Source organism: Oculina patagonica, chromosome 9, assembly GCF_052425735.1.
Source record: "Oculina patagonica isolate OP01 chromosome 9, crgOcupat, whole genome shotgun sequence".
NCBI classification, from domain to species: domain Eukaryota; kingdom Metazoa; phylum Cnidaria; class Anthozoa; order Scleractinia; family Oculinidae; genus Oculina; species Oculina patagonica.
Window position 1 is genome coordinate 10,878,987 of NC_135766.1, and position 16,011 is coordinate 10,894,997.

Consider the following 16,011-nt stretch of genomic DNA (forward strand, 5'->3'; position numbering starts at 1 on the left):
AAATAATTTGTTTAAGTTTTAACTGAATTGTCCTTAGTCGGCTGTTTTTGATTATTGGTAGACAGCTTACTTGACAAAGATGCTTAACGTACGTTTCACGCTAGAATGACCCTTTTTTTGCTTTTTTTCTAGCTTTCAACTAATCCCTAGGCTAGCTAAAAAAACCTGCCCTTTAACTGTCGAAATTATGCTAGTGGTCATGCCAAGTAGTGGTACTTTGTTTAAAACAATAAAACAATAGAACTTCGACATTCCCAAAAAGCCCAGTAGTAAATAAATGCACGTTATGTCAAAACAGTGGAATAATTATAGTAGTCCGGGAGCTAGGAGCACAGAAATGATGTTTTGCGCTTCAAGAGTACTGAAAAGGTTTGACAACGGATTCCAATAGATTAAAACCTCCTCTTTCACGCTAGGTAGTTTGTGGTTTTAAATTGTGGTATACGTTTTGAGTTATAGCTACGTTTTTGTCAGTCGGTACAGGTCAAAAACGGTCTCACATGACAACGAGGCTGAAATTGTCACTCAATTTATTCATAGAAACTTAATCAATAAGAAAATAAATGTTATCCAGATAACTGATAGGACCCTATGAAGGACGATTTTATGGAAAGCACCACGGCTTGCAAAGAAATCACATGATATTTGTCCTCGTTTTGTGTGACGTGTCACAGCATTCTCATTCTCTGTTACATAGGAACAGAAACTTTTCGCTCACGTTCACCTGCAAACCATTTGCTCTTTCAATTTGCTCTTTCCGCACTAAAGAATGGCAATATTTTTAAAATTTATCACTTGCTGACGTTAAAAATTTGGTAAAAGCCGTTAAAATGGCGCATTTTAGCTAAAGCCTCGCTTTGGTGTTAAAAGAAAAACGATCAGTGACAATAAACTTGGTTAGGAAAAACAGTATTTGATTAAACTTTTCCCTAACAGAAAATACCCAAAACAGGTGTTGTCGATCGGCTACAGTAGAAAATAAAGTTAGAGATCGCAATTGGTGCTTAAAATTATTCTAAGATTTTATTATAACTTGTTCTCCGTTTCATTCGTTGATGGCATCAAGAGTGTTACAAATTCCAAGTAACAAGTAGTCACTTTTTGTATTTTCAAATTATCTACTCAAGAGCGCGTTTGAACTGCGTTAGTCGTTTTTAAAGGTTTGTTATTCATTTCGTGTAGTTTTCACAACACGACAACATTAACCAACATGAAGCAATGACCAAATGAGGGAGGGTAGAGGAGGGTAAAAAACAGAACTGTTGTACACTATTAAGTCGACATTTGGCCCAGTGTCTCACAGTAGAGCCCGAGATTGCACGGGCTTGGCAACAAATTAGCGATGCAGCTGCTTGTAAACTTCCATGCAAAAACATACATTTCCTTGAAGATAGCTTTCAAGAAACAACAACAAAATGATATTCAAGGCTGTTACGTTCATTGCGAAACTTGCCTGCTTTATTTCCTTAGCCTTCGTGCGTTTAAAACTGAAAGATATATAAGCGACGTAGCCTTGAATTTTTTCCAAAACTTTGAGAAGAAGGTCTACTTTATGATACAAAAATGCTCATTATAGCAATTTCCCCCCGTGAATGTTTTGATGTGCGGAGCGTTTGCCTGGGACCGTGTTTAGTGACGTTTAGGTATTTAGTGTCGTGTAGTCTCAGTTTCAGCTTTTTGACATAATTCTTCGTTTCAATCACAACGTTCCTGACTACTTTTTAGGCACCAATACAGTGAGTAGATTGTAGCCAGCCATTATCATTCTGGGATGAATGTTACATTATTTTCTGACTTCGTGTCTGAAATAGAGACATTTATGATGCCGAATGTTGAGGATATGTAAAAAATGATACAATGCTGTCACCCGTCGTCAAAAACCAACGAAAAAGATATTTCAGAAGTCTTAAAAAATTATTTTGCAGAAAGTGACTGTCAGTTGTGGCTTTCGGCCCTTCATTGGGTTGCCCAGAACACACTCTAATCTTGTAAAACAAAATAAGCGCTACCTGACTAAATTTCCTGACTAATTTCCATGTGTCTTTCTAAATCAAGAACCTAAGTGGAAAGATTGAATGACGTTTGTTGAAGAGACTTGCTTTTCTGTTTCTTTTGACACAACATGACTCGTCCATAGTACACGTTAGTCAGCTTTGCTTGGCAATAGATTCAGACAGAAGCTCCTCTCCAGCAAAGTCCGTTCTCGGGTCTACCTTGCTGCTTTATCTAACCATTAATATTGTAAGATCTCTTGATAAGCCTGTGTTAATACGTATGAGTTTCCAAGTATTTTGCTTTCCATTATCAATATCAAAGTTTGTAGAATCGCATCCCAGGAGTGAGAAAGCATGAATAGCTTTTCACAACTGTTTGCAAAACAATTTTGTGTACCTGAGTGTACCTGAACTTTAAACACCGTCCGGTACCACAGCTCTTGGCAGCCAATTTCCTTGCATAACGAGTACCAGTACATCACTCATTCAGTATCTGGCGATTGATTGAAAGCTCTCGCATCATCTTTCGCATCATCTTTGGCATCATGTTTGGCGTGTGATAGAACCCTTCTGATGGCTTTCTCGTTATTTGAATCTAATAGTCTTATTAATTTTGGGCTTTCTCTTTTTCCGAGAAACTGCAAACTGTTTATTTTTACACTCAGTAGGTTCTTGTTTTTGGTATATTTTAAGAATCGGATTAGGAGGACACGAGATTAGTCCTGTTTTTCGTTTTAAAAAATATATATATACAGTAAAAACCCGCGGGCAAGAACCTAAGAGTTAGAAACCTATTAGGCTAAAATTTGGAAATTAGACCTCAATTGTATAAGAACCTATTTGGCCTCAAATTTGGAAACAAGTTGTTATTTTCTTAAACTGATTAAAAATGTTTTTCGGGGAGTTTTTACAAAGCACAACTGTGCGTATATATAATGTCATATTCTAAATGGCTAGTGCTTTTTAAATAAGCACTTATGTAGGATGCAAATTTTACACAAGGAATAGGCCGAATATCACTAAAAGTTCTATAAGCATAAAAGTAAGTTTTCTTTAGAAAATAAGACTTTATTAAGAACCTGAATAGCCTAAAATAATTTGTGTTACTACCATTTATACAAGAACCCGCTTCGGCTAACCTGGGAAAAATTAGGATCTTACTCGCAGGTATTTCCCTGTAACTCAAGGAAGTGATGTATGTGGGCCATTATAATATGGATTTCAATGTATTTCCTCTCTTCTGCATCTTTTTTTCGGACGGATATTGGCCAATAACGATCAAAGACAATGTTCTCCCCACGCTATTTTACTTCTTTAAGTGAGAGGTAACACTATTGAAGTGCTCTTGAGGCAAGCGTATCAAATGTTATTACTTCGGACGATTAGGGACTTTAAGTAAGCCATACGCCAACCAAGTAAAGAGCCTAGTCTTTCTGGCCATATTGGAAAGATTTGTTATACCTATCTTTACCCCCCCCCCCCTCCCGGCCCCTCCCAACCACCACCCCTTCCTTTCTCAAAAATGTCTTCTTAAGACGAAAGGGAAGTGATAAATTGTGCGATCATTGCATCCTGGCCCCGAGAAAACCTACGCACACAAGGTTTCCATTACACACCAAACATGATTCGAAAGATGGTGCGAGAGCTGCAATCTTGCGAGACAATGCGGTACTTTAAACACTTATGTGCTGCCCAGTTAGGAGCTCGATTTGTGAGAAAACAACAAGTTTTGGTCCCTGAGAAAAGCTCAAAAAAGATGCCATGGCTCTTCCTGTTGAATTCTGTGAGGCGACTTGAATTGCAAATGAAAGCGCTGACTGGTCAGCACAGACGTGTTTCATTACTTTCGTATTTAAGTGGAAAAGTTGCCATAAGACTTGGAAAATTGTTGTGGATTGTAGTTCCCTCCTTTTTAGGCGTTTCCTAGTGCTTTGAAATCTCTTGCTGTAACTGGAAACCGAAATGCTCAAACAGTTTTACGCAGAATCAAAAACTAAGATCGTTTAGTGCGCGGTTAGAGGCAGAGGCAGAGGTAGACGAGAGAACAGCAAACAAACCAAAGCTTTGATCTATAGAATGTAATTCATTTCGAAAGAGAGCTGTTTGTACGTACTGCGAATGGGCTGTGTTATGTCATTTACTGTGAAAAAAAAGAACATTACAGTATGTCCCTGAAGCTTAAGTCATTCAGCCTTACATTTGAATATATAACCTACAGCTAGTAATCGATAGTAAAGACCTTGGCATAACCTGTTGGGCATAGATAGAAAAAGTAATACAAAATGCTGCACTGTACGGGGGACCACGAGTGTCGAAACAGAAATAGAATGACTGTTTCATTAAACGACTATTTGTGACCTGGTATTTATGATATTCTAGGCGTCATCACGACCTTTTATAACTTTTAAATATGAGACAAGTTTTAACAAAATCTAAGGTGGAAACTTTCGAAATCTTCTTCTTTAAATCTGGTATGATAGGTCTTGGCAGAACTGACATAGTTTAACGTCATATTTATTTTCTACGCTACAATTGACAGCACCTGCATCTATTTAAAATATGTTCTTGTGGGCAAATTTCATTAAAAAATTGCTTCTCTCTTTACCAATTTCAATATTATTTTTTCTTTTTTCATAAACATGAAAGCGAGGCTTTAGAAGAAATGCGCTACTTTAACGCCTTTGGTCAAGGTTTTTATTTCAGCAAGTGATGAATTTTAAAAATATTGCCTTTCTTAAGTGCGGAAAGAGCAAATTGAAAGAGCAAATGGTTTGCAGGTGAACGTGAGCGAAAAGTTTCTGTTCCTATGTAACAGCGAATGAGGATGCTGTGACACGTCACAGAAAACGAGAACAAATATCATGTGTTTTCTTTGCAAGCCGTGATGCTTTCCATAAAATTGACTTTCACGGAGTCCTATCAGTTGTCTGGATAACATTTATTTTCTTATTGATTAAGTTTCTATGAATAAATTGAGTGACAATTTCAGCCTCGTTGTCATGTGAGACCGTTTTTGACCTGTACCGACTGACAAAAACATAGCTATTACTCAAAACGTATACCACAATTTGAAACCACAAACTACCTAGCGTGAAAGAGGAGATTTAAATCTATTGAAATCCGTTGTCAAAACTTTTCAGTACTCTTGAAGTGCAAATCATCATTTCTTTGCTCCTTGCTCCCGGACTATAGCAAAAAGTGATCGTTTAGTTGGACCTTTTCAAACGAACTACATTCTTATAAGAGGATGTACATGGACAATCGCTACCATTATAACCCACCCATTAATTTTCGTGCGTGCTCATTGGACAACATGTATCACGTGGTACAAAATCGGTTGACGGGTATCAGGCAATACCCCCCGTCCGATTTGATATTTGTCGTCTGTTTTTTTTCGGTGACAAGAACAAACAAAGAGAGCTCAAAGTGCTTAAATTCCTTAATTTCCTATGAAAAAAAAAACAACAACAAAGTACACGTTTTGTAGAATCCAGTGACGGTGAAATTAAGGAACTAGTTGCAAATGCTGTTCCGGAAAATACAAAAAAATCAACAAAAGATGCTGTGAACGTATTTTAAGGTAAGGAAATTTACGAGTCAACGGGAACTCAAATTGAGTCATTCTAAGTTGTCATATAGTGTAAGCTACAGAACAGAATTACAACAAAGTGTATTTACTAAAAAAATCGTTCTCGTCCAGCTTGTAGCGTGGAGAAAAGAGAGAGAAATTCCAACCACTCTCGAAAGTATGAATCCTAAAGAATTGTCGGCCATGTTGAAACGTTTTTACGTAGTAGAAAGAAATGTCGAAGGAAAAATGTGCAGTCGCAACACAATGAAAGAAATTCGTTCTGGGCTTGACAGACTTTTATCTGGTTCCCCTGAAAGGAAGCCTTTTTCTGTTATTCGAGATAAGGCATTCAAACCGGCAAACGAAGCTCTTGATGCTTCACTGAAAGATCTCGTGCGACAGGGGTCGATTTCGTCCACAAAGCACATAAAGCGCCCAATTTTTAATGAGGACCTTGAAGCTATTTACGCCGCCAACCAACTCGGCCTGGATAGTCCTACGAGATTCAAGTAAATACAGCATGGTTTTATGCAGTTCTTTATTTTGGCAAGAGGAGGCGTGAGAACCAATGCGCGATAATAATGGGTGACTTAAAGCTGAAAACAATCACTGGTAGGCTGAAGTACTTCGTCCTGAGCGAGAGAGCAACGAAAAATCATCCTGGTGGTATCAACGACAACGAAGTCAAGACTCAGTCTGTAATGATGGCAGTACCAGGAAATCCCCGTTGTCGCGTGACTTGCCTCGAGAAGTATTTGGTAAAAGGGAGCCAAGATGCGATGCCCTGTGGCAAAAGCCAAAGAACCACAATGCGATTTCATTCTGTGCGTCTGACGAGATCTGGTTTGTAACGTGCCGATGGGAAAACACAAGCTGGAAAATCTGCTCACAGACATGTGCAGGAAAGTTGGTCTTGCATATGTATAGAGTCCCCATTGCATTCATGCTACGTCTGTCACCGTACTTAAAGCTGCCGGTTTAGAAAATTGCCGAGTGAAGAACGGGCCACGCCAATGATAAATCCATCTAGGCTTACAAAGATCGACCAACCATCGAACAACAGTTTGAATCATCCGCGATCGTAAGTCGGTTTATCACACAGCAGAACTCAGTTCAACCTGTACATCCAGCTGTTTCTCTTTAAGCTACTCCATCGTTTTTAGCCACGTCCTCTGCCGCCATTCAGCAACAAAGTCAAGTTCATCACCAGCAATCCACTTTCAATGTAAATCCTTCTGCTCCAAGCTTCGCAAATTCTGTGTTCCATGGCTATAATTTATTTTTTAGTCCGCCCGAGGACAACTGAAATGATTAAATTTTCCCCCAAGACTGTTGACACGTTTTTTGACCGGTTTCTTTAGCCCGGCGTGAGTTTTCGAGTTTTTAATCCTGGGGGCGTTGCAAGAGCATGTTTTACATGACAATCACTCAAGTTTTAATCCAATCACAGTTTAAATAAAATGAATTCAACCAATCGATGGTAATTGCAATCGTCATCGTCAAGTGCTTTATGAGACGTGGGTAAAAATTAATCGGTGGGTTATAAAATAAATAATCTCCTTTCTGGCTTTGATTTCTGGTATGTTGGCGGATAATGCCCCTGGCTGAGAGATTGTCCTCATAATTTCATATTTGCCCTCGAAGCTTCGCTTCTCGGCCAAATGTTTATTTTGGAATCTCTCAGCCAAGGGCATTATCTGCCGACATACCCGCTGCATGAAGCGTTTTTTTTTACTAATTATCGCTCCTTCTACTGCATTTAATAGTTATATACTACTTATAAACCGAGAGTGAGGTCATTACAGGGGAATCCCAGACCGAGGCCTTGATGTATTGACCGAGCGACAGCGAGGTCAATACCTCAAGGTCGAGGTCTGAGATCCCCCTGTCATGACCGAACGGACGAGGTTAATAAGTTATTTATTATATGGCCTTTAAGCACTATCCAAAAAAAATGTATAATCAAGGGAAAAACACTGGAGGTAAAACTCGCTCTCTGTGGCTTTCTTCGTCGCTCATACTAAAGAAGTATCGGTATGCTTATATTTTTCTTTCAGTTATTGAAAAGATAGTTATATTTGTCGGCATTTTTTGTTGTTTTTGCCCCCTCGCTAGTAGCTTTTACTGACAACTAAAAAAACTATAGAGCCGAGAAACAAGAAAATAATGCCCGCTCAGCAGCCAATCAGAGCGCGCGCACTATTGTAGCCATATAATAATGAGCAGTAACTAGTGTACTAGACCTGATTTTCCTGCATTTCCGCCGTTTCCACCATCTGGTCCTTTTTGCCCAGGTGCCCCGCCGATGGATGTACACTTGTTTGCTTTGCATTGGGCAAATGTCTTCGGTGGTTTCTTATATTTATAAAAAAAAATATACAATCAAGTTAATACATTTTAGATAATTAATAAGTATTACAATAAATAATTGAAATAGGTTAATGAAAATCGTTTCATATCAAGACATGTCGAATAGATGCTGTCATTTCTTTGCTAAAGCCTACTTTTTCGAATTTAAGATGCGTCGCTGTTTTAATGTGTTAACTTTGCGTATCTCTGTTGGGTGGCGAAATGTAAGCTTGTTTGAAGCTTTTCGACCAGTCATCACCTGCAATGATAGGTACTGCGGTGTTTTAAAATGGATGACTGCAGCATCAGCTGGTAGATTATACGTTAAGTTAGCTAAACATCCCACGGATATGATACAGACGCATTTCAAGCTACGGCAGACAAAAGAACAAATACTTAGCAATTGTCCCGCGAAATTACACGGAATATCGCCTAGTACTTAGCTGCCGAGGCAAATGACCGAGTTAGCTAAATTCAGAGAATACAATGAGTAGAATCCCTGTAACTCGAACACGAATAACTCGAGCTCCCTGGTTGACTTGAACTAAGTCCCATCTGTCCTGGATTTGGACCCACGTTTCAGTCATTTTCACTTCGTTAAGTCGAACTCGGGTAACTCGAGTTCCATGCTAACTCGAAGTAAATTTCGTTCCCCTTGATCTAAATTTACCCCAAAAACTCGAATTCTGGTTCTTGCAACTCGCCACGGATGCCCATTGAAAGCTGATATTGTCTTGTAATCAGATTTAAACAAAAAAAAAAATCACACTACAGCAACTTGATTTAAATTAGTCCAACGAACAGATCACGTTTTTTGACAGTAATTTTTCCGATCTTATAAGTCATACATACAAACACAGCACTGTATTATCATAAGAATGAATAATCGCGTTACAGTTTCTGACAAGATAATACACTGAAGTGCTGAAAATTAGTAAATTATTAAGTATTAACATGGCATATTTTTATTTTCACTTGACTCCGATAACTCGAAACTCCTCTAACTCGAACTTTTTTTTTGGGTTACAGAGTTTCAACTGTATTCCGCAAGTTTGAGCAGGATAATCAGAGATCTCAGAGTTCCCAGATAACATACCGTTGTATCGTCATCGGTTCCTTTTCTGCCATTCGCACCAGCTTGTCCCTCATTTCCATTTCCTCCATTGGTCGTGATGTAAAGGTAGCCATGTGATACTTTAGCAAACAGTTCCACTTTTGAAAAAAAAAAAAAAAAAAAAAAAAATGAAACACTTCTGTAAAAGGTCACGTTCTCAAAGAAATGTAATTTTATAAAGAAAAGGGACCGTCAGCAAAAGAGGAAATAATTTTCATGACTGTCTTTTCTAGTTTCATCGTTACCTTTCCTGGCGATAAAAAGAAGCTGAAAACAAAACAAACAATTTTCTTTCTTTTGCTTCTAGATTTAGCAAGATTCGAGTTTTCAATGCTTTCGAATAAGTAAATCAGCTGAAAGCAATAGAAGCAAGTATCAGCTTAATTTGTTTCGTCGGAAATGACTATTTTTAAGCCTTGATGAAGCACAAGAGTTGGCGAAACAGCTTTCAATGGAGGGATGCAATTCCCTTGTTTTTAAAGTATAACAGTATAACAGTATTGTGAAGCAAATTTATATGCATCTTCACCCTATTTCATACAACGTATTTACTGACGTCAGAGATAAGGGAATGTCTGTGTCACTAAAATATCTGCATCCTATTAAATTAGTCAACAAAGATCAAATTAACTTTAAAAAAATGAACAGGTTAGCTATGTCCATTTATGATAATGATTTTTCAGTTTTTCTGCCAAGGAACTTTTACTGCCTTAAAATCCAGGCCTTAAACAGGCTAAGTAATAAACTGAGGTTGAATCAGAAGCATATGGTAATTTGACTCTACCTGTCGGCCCTGGTGCTCCATTCCTCCCTGGTTGTCCATCGTCGCCTGGCGCCTGGGTCTTGACGGTTTGTTTCAATTCCGGAGCTCTGAGGTCCAATTGACTGTTTTTTCCAGAAACAATTTTACGGCTGAACATTGTCAATTTTTTAATTCCGCGCATTTTGATGACGCCCTAGACAACAGCATCCACGATTACAAACTTCTTTACATAATTATTTTACAAAAGCTTATTCGGTTGAATGAAGTAACACGATAGTCCTATTGTTGTTGCCTTTGTTCATTAGTCTAATTAGTCATAAGAAGCGTGTGATTTGTTATGTAATTATTTTTATGACGTTATATACACCGCAAAATAACGAAATCATTTTTTTAGTCTAGCTGCCTTAATTGTTTTTTCTTCCATGTCAAAAACACTTTAATAAATTGATTAATCAATATTAACCATAGGCAGCGCAAACAACAGATTAAAGTCACAGTAAATAAGAAAACCCAATTTATAAAACTTTGTTGTATGGGAACAAAATAAAATTGACTTGCAATGTTGCTATGTTGTGTTCTCTGTTGTTTGCCAGCTCCTCAGGTCGATTTAAAGTGATTTCGGTGATCTTCTTCTTTGCGAACATTTTGAATACGTTTACTTTAATAAATATTCCCAAAGACTGGATCCGAACTGGAATAGCATACTCATATTCATATGGAAGGTTTTGCACCAAGAATCAGATTAAAACAAAGTTGAATACAAATCGGAAATGGCTCATTGGCCTTTTTATCAACTGCATCTCACTTAAAGCTCGATATATTCAGTCAAAGTCGTCAAATCGACACATAATTTCCTGCAGCGTAAGCTCCGTTAATTTGCCTCCTGTTTTGTTGTTTCTCGGGTCATGAGTGTGGTGTGGAGGTGTAGGAAGAAAAAAAAAAAACACTAAAGTGCGGTCATTACCTCTTTCGGTACGGTGGCTAGTTTAATCACACACAAAATGGCGTCATGTCGACAAAATTGCCCTCAGAAGGGAAGGGGTATGGGGATATTAGCATCAAAGTAAGCCCCACAGTGTAATTGGGAGTCGATGAAAATATCGCCATGCCCCCAATTGCAACTTGCCCCTCTGTTAAATGACGCCCGGAATTTTAAAAAAAGGCCTCTCGTCCTAAATCTTGAAATCGATCCCTACTGCCTCGTCATGTGCAGTAACACGTTGAAGAAGATTCACGCTTCCGGCTGCCGTCGTGACGTCTGTTGCTTCTGATATCCTATGTTTAATTTCGTAGGTTGTAAAAACGTCACTTTAATATGTCTACGACCCTAAGCAAAGTTTTACACACCTCAATGTATACAGTATCAGCTTGAACTTCAAGCTCGATATTATTGGGCTGCGACTGTTTTTTTCTAAAGTTAACATTCTTCTTTGTTGCTAAGTGTTCTTGTACAAAATCCATGTGCACAACTCGGCCAAATACTTGATAGCGGTCTATTAGGAGAAACAAAAAAAATGTAGCATTGTATATTAATTCATAATCAATATCCGATAAAACATAAAACAGTGCTCAAGGAACGAAATGAGGAGCTCTCCTGAGGAAGGTTTTGATAACCTTGCCTTCGGGTGTTGTATCGCCATGGCATAATTGCGCGATCTGTACTTTACCGTACCCAATTCGAAAGTACGCCAATCAGAGTTGCTATCTTTTGTCCTGATACCCTACGATATCAAGTCACTGACCTGATATGCCACGATATCATGGTCACTTTCAAGGAAAGTAGTGTTACCATACGATGAATTCAAAAGAGCTTTTACCGATTAAGCAGAGCCTCTTAATTTAAGTTAACCCTATTCAGACCGGGCTTTTGTGGATCTTTTCAGACCGAGGGGACGAATTCCGCCCCCCCCCCCCCCCCTCCGTGACTTCCAGAATATTAAAACAATGACAATGAAACTTGGAGGATATATAGTATGTCCAAAAATCTATGTTTTGGTATACGTCACGTGGGATAATAACGTCACACCACGTGACAATTACATTATGATGTCAAAACAGCTGCCATCTTGGATCCGCCATCTTGGATTTCACCATTTTCCCAAAACGTCAGAAACCGCCCAAAATTACTGCAAAGTACTCAAAATCAATAAATCACAACAATCTATCCTACCAATTTTATTCCAGATAAATTTTAGATAAACTCGCAAAGTTTGGCAGCATTTGGTTGAATCTTGAAAAAGTTATAAACATTCAAAGTCAACGCAGGCACTCCCCCCCCGGTCTGCATAGGGTTAAGCTGGTGTTTACCGGTCGTGAAAGGAGTAAAAACTTTTCCGCCAAAACAAAGCTTGAGCGCGCTGTCCATCCAGCCATACTAAGCTCTCTTATTTTAACGATTTTTAAAAGAGTCCCATGCCCTTGCGTTTGAACCAATAACTCTCAAATTTGGTTGAGTTACTAATTTTTGGATGCTCTTTCAGATGACTCGCCCAGTTTTTCAATCCAATCGATATTGAATATTCGTACTCAGTCCCCCGCTCGTTTTGAACATGGCTAATTGCGAGATGTTTGGCGACGAGTACTGAAACAATTTTTCGCTAAATTTTAATTTTGAAAATGTAGAGAATGAAACTCCAAACAAATGAATAAAGAAAACAACTGTAAGAGGAACTTAATAAAAGAGTTGAAGACCAAAAAGCATCAATACAAGCAGGTCAACACAATTTACACTATGTAGCTGGCAAGCATGGCTTCAACAGTGATTTTGTCGAGGATGCATTTTTGGTTCGTTTGGTCTCGACTTGGGTATTTTGGCTCAACATGGCTCGACCAAGTTCGTCTGATATGCCGCCGAAGGGTACCAAATAGGCACCATTAGGTATAAGTATCGCTACTCTGATAAAAAAAAAAATCAATAACTTGCTTTCGAATATGCTACATTTCTCGCTCTTTGTACAATTAGCTATTCGGTCTAACTAGCTACACTTAAGCCAGTGAATCCTATTTATCACACTAACCTTTCGCCTTGGTTACAACAGACGGTGTTTCGATCCACTTTTTCTCAGGAATGTTAATCTTTTTGCTGAACGTTTGATCACCTTCCTTTACAGTCACACATCCACGACCTACAATGCATATTCTTAATTAGTATAATTTCCAAAGGTGAATTCAAGAATGGAACATTCGTATAGGTCGAGTAGCTCGGACTATGACGATATATTCAGCGCGCTAGGCGGTGAATATAGCATTTTAAGGTTTGGCTACTAAGCCACCTTTGCCATCCAGGCTAGTGAACATGTCGGAATTTGCTGAATGAAAATTTCTCTGATTTAAAAGAAATCCCTCCAAGTCCTGGATATTTAAAACATTGGGAATTTTTCGAATTAACTACCAACCTTTTAGACCGAAAATATTTTTAAGAGATGGTTTTCAAGGCGTTAGAATTGATCGTTAACATGGTTGTTTTGGAGATCGCACGAGGCCATTAGAAACTCAATTAGATCGACTGACAAAACGCAAGTTTAATTTTTTAATGGTCACTTAGTCACAAAGGTTACCATAGCAACGATTGTTGTTTCCTTTTGTTTTCAACCAAGCCTAATTTTCTCGAAATCTAGATTGACTTTTGGTATTCAATTTTTGATATGTTAAAGATTAGTAGATTAACTAAATGTTTACAGAATTTAAGAAAAATCTATAAGAGCGTTTTCAAAAAAATCAAGAATGAAGTTTTCAGAAAAATTCCGTTTTAATGTGAAATAGGTGCTTATAAATTTTCTCGTAGTATTTGAACGCAGTTATTCAAAATGAAATATAAATACTTACACCATCAAGGACCATTAACTAAAAGCAAGAGAGTTTGGCTTTAATTTGTTAAAATATATCGACTGCCAATTGTAGGAAACTACAAGAAGTTACAAAAATCTTCGTTCTTGATTAACTCTTAAATGCTCTTACAGATTTTTCTGAAATGTTGTCTACAGGTAGTCAAACCACTGTACTTTATCATATCAAAAAATAAATACCAATTGTCAATCTAGATTTCGAGAAAATCAAGCTTGTTTGAAAACAAAAGAGAACGACAATCGTTGCTATGGTAACCTTTGTGATTAAGTGACCCGTAAAAAATTAAGCTTTGGTCATATTTAATCATTATGGTGTATTTTGGCAAAAATCGAACATTGGCTTCCTAGATAGTTTTTATTTTCAAAACGACCACCCTAGGGCTAAAAAAACTACATCGAGCCTCCTTAACTGATTTACACGTATGCAAACGAGCACTTGTTTTTGTTAGTTTCGTGTTTTCTATTGTTATTTTGCAGTTCTTGGTATTTGCCTCTGAAAATTATACTAAAACAGTTATTCGCCGAAGGCGAAGTGATTATTGTTGATTAATCCCCTCGACTTCGTCTGGGGGATTATTCAACAATAATCAACTCGCCTTAGGCGAATACTTGTTTAAAAGTCACTGGAATTCAAAGGGATATAAACGAAAAGCTGCTAAAACGATTGAACGCAATCGAAACGCAAAATCATTAATGATTGGCTTTTGTTGTTGCACATTCCATTCCATGGGCCCTAACTTTTCCCCCAAAAAGTTAAAAATAAAGAAATGAAGGCAACATCAACTGCGATGTTATTCTGCTATTCTGTGCAGGTGAAGTAAGGAATCTTTGTTTCATAATCCCAACAGGTGCTTTGTCACCAACAGTGCAATGTCGTCTTTGTTTGTCGTAATTGAAATTCATCAACTTTCGTTCCACCACTCATTTGCACTAAGCCTGGGCAGGGGGGCTGGGGAGTCCATCAACTTGAAATTCGTTTTTATCCACAAATGTTACAAAATTTCGAAGATTAAAAAATAACTATGTTTAAAAAAGCAGATTTCATTTTTCTGTGCGTCCGTTCAGTTATAGATTTCAGATGACGGCAAAATGTGGTACTAGAGCAAAAACGGGGCCCACAAGCCGTGATGTTCTCCATGTATGTATTTGTTATATACAGTAACTAAAGTAATGCCGCTACCGGAGAGCTAAAGTTGTTTTATTTTAATATTCTTTTTGGTAATTAAAAAAAAAAAACACTGTTAAAAGGACCTTCTTGGGTCTTTTAGCGGATGAATAATAAATGATTTGAAAATCAGGAACTAATACAACGCTTTTATTTATCATTCTTTCTATCCGAATTTAAAGAAGTCTTCTTGCCGTGATATTGACAACAACTTGAGTTGTTCGCTTCTTCAGAGAAGTTCGTTCGAATTTCTTCAGCGACATTAATTAGTCCAGCTTTGATATCACAATGACTATTTAGCTTTCACATGGTAATTTTACGAGAAACATCTTTGTTTAGATCATTTACAACAAAATATCATTGTAATGTTGGTGTGCGACTATTGTAATCGTATCTGTTTACATCTCAATATGTCAGTAAAGCCGTTTCATACAAGTTAATTGAAAGAAGCAAAAAATAATAATCACAAAATCTAAACCCACCTTGTCCATATCCTAAATCCATGATTGCCAATAACGTGGCAGTTGATAAAACAAGGCAAGGATTCATTGCCTAACAGGAAAAATTCAACTGCAAGTTACTGTTTTATGAAGGTCGTTAAAATTGCCACCTCTTTTTAAAACAGACAATATCGTCTTAGTAGTCGCACGAAAATTAAAACTGCGATAATGAGTGCGGTGTTAGAATTATCTCACGTATAAAGATGATTGCAATTTACGCCCAAATGGATTTGCACGATACATCAATTCTAGTCAACTGGACCAATCATTTTTAAGCGACCCGGTGAGCAACCATCAAAGACACCTGTGACATCTTTGTTTGGTGATTTATTGGGTACTTTGACAGTTAAAAGTTTTACCATTTCCCCAACTGCTTCGTATAAATTTATTTAGCCCAAACTTAGAACTAAAAACTAAAAACAAAAAATTATTGTATTGAAAGAATCAAATAAAATTAAAATATTTAGTACAAGGCTTTCTCGTGGACCATACACAACCTGTTGAACCTAATTAGGCCGGGCCTCGTTTGAACTTTTTCTACCAGCAGGAGGGTTGGCCACCTATTTGAATCTGTCAGTCATTTCAAGTTTTCTTTATTTTCCAGTGCGTCAAGAAGCCAAACAAAACGGACTTAAAAAAATGTTGCGGTGTGAACCAACAAAAAATATGGGCGCTTATTCGAATTAAAACGTGACGTGATTACGCGAATT

At 37.7% G+C, this 16,011-nt stretch overlaps 1 protein-coding gene across 1 annotated transcript in view; it reads right to left on the bottom strand.

The window, feature by feature from the left end:
* LOC144665665 (uncharacterized) overlaps window positions 1–15,441 on the bottom strand; it is a 30,421-nt gene extending 14,980 nt beyond the window's left edge. Inside the window, exons 1-6 of the mRNA XM_078526944.1 lie at window positions 15,284–15,441; window positions 12,809–12,916; window positions 11,139–11,284; window positions 9,813–9,984; window positions 9,011–9,126; window positions 7,809–7,920 (exon numbers count right to left, since the gene is read on the bottom strand). Coding sequence (XP_078383070.1) covers window positions 7,809–7,920; window positions 9,011–9,126; window positions 9,813–9,984; window positions 11,139–11,284; window positions 12,809–12,916; window positions 15,284–15,350 — 721 coding nt within the window. The 5' untranslated portion in view covers window positions 15,351–15,441. The remainder of the gene's footprint in view (window positions 1–7,808; window positions 7,921–9,010; window positions 9,127–9,812; window positions 9,985–11,138; window positions 11,285–12,808; window positions 12,917–15,283) is intronic.
* Between the last annotated feature and the right edge of the window lie 570 nt (window positions 15,442–16,011).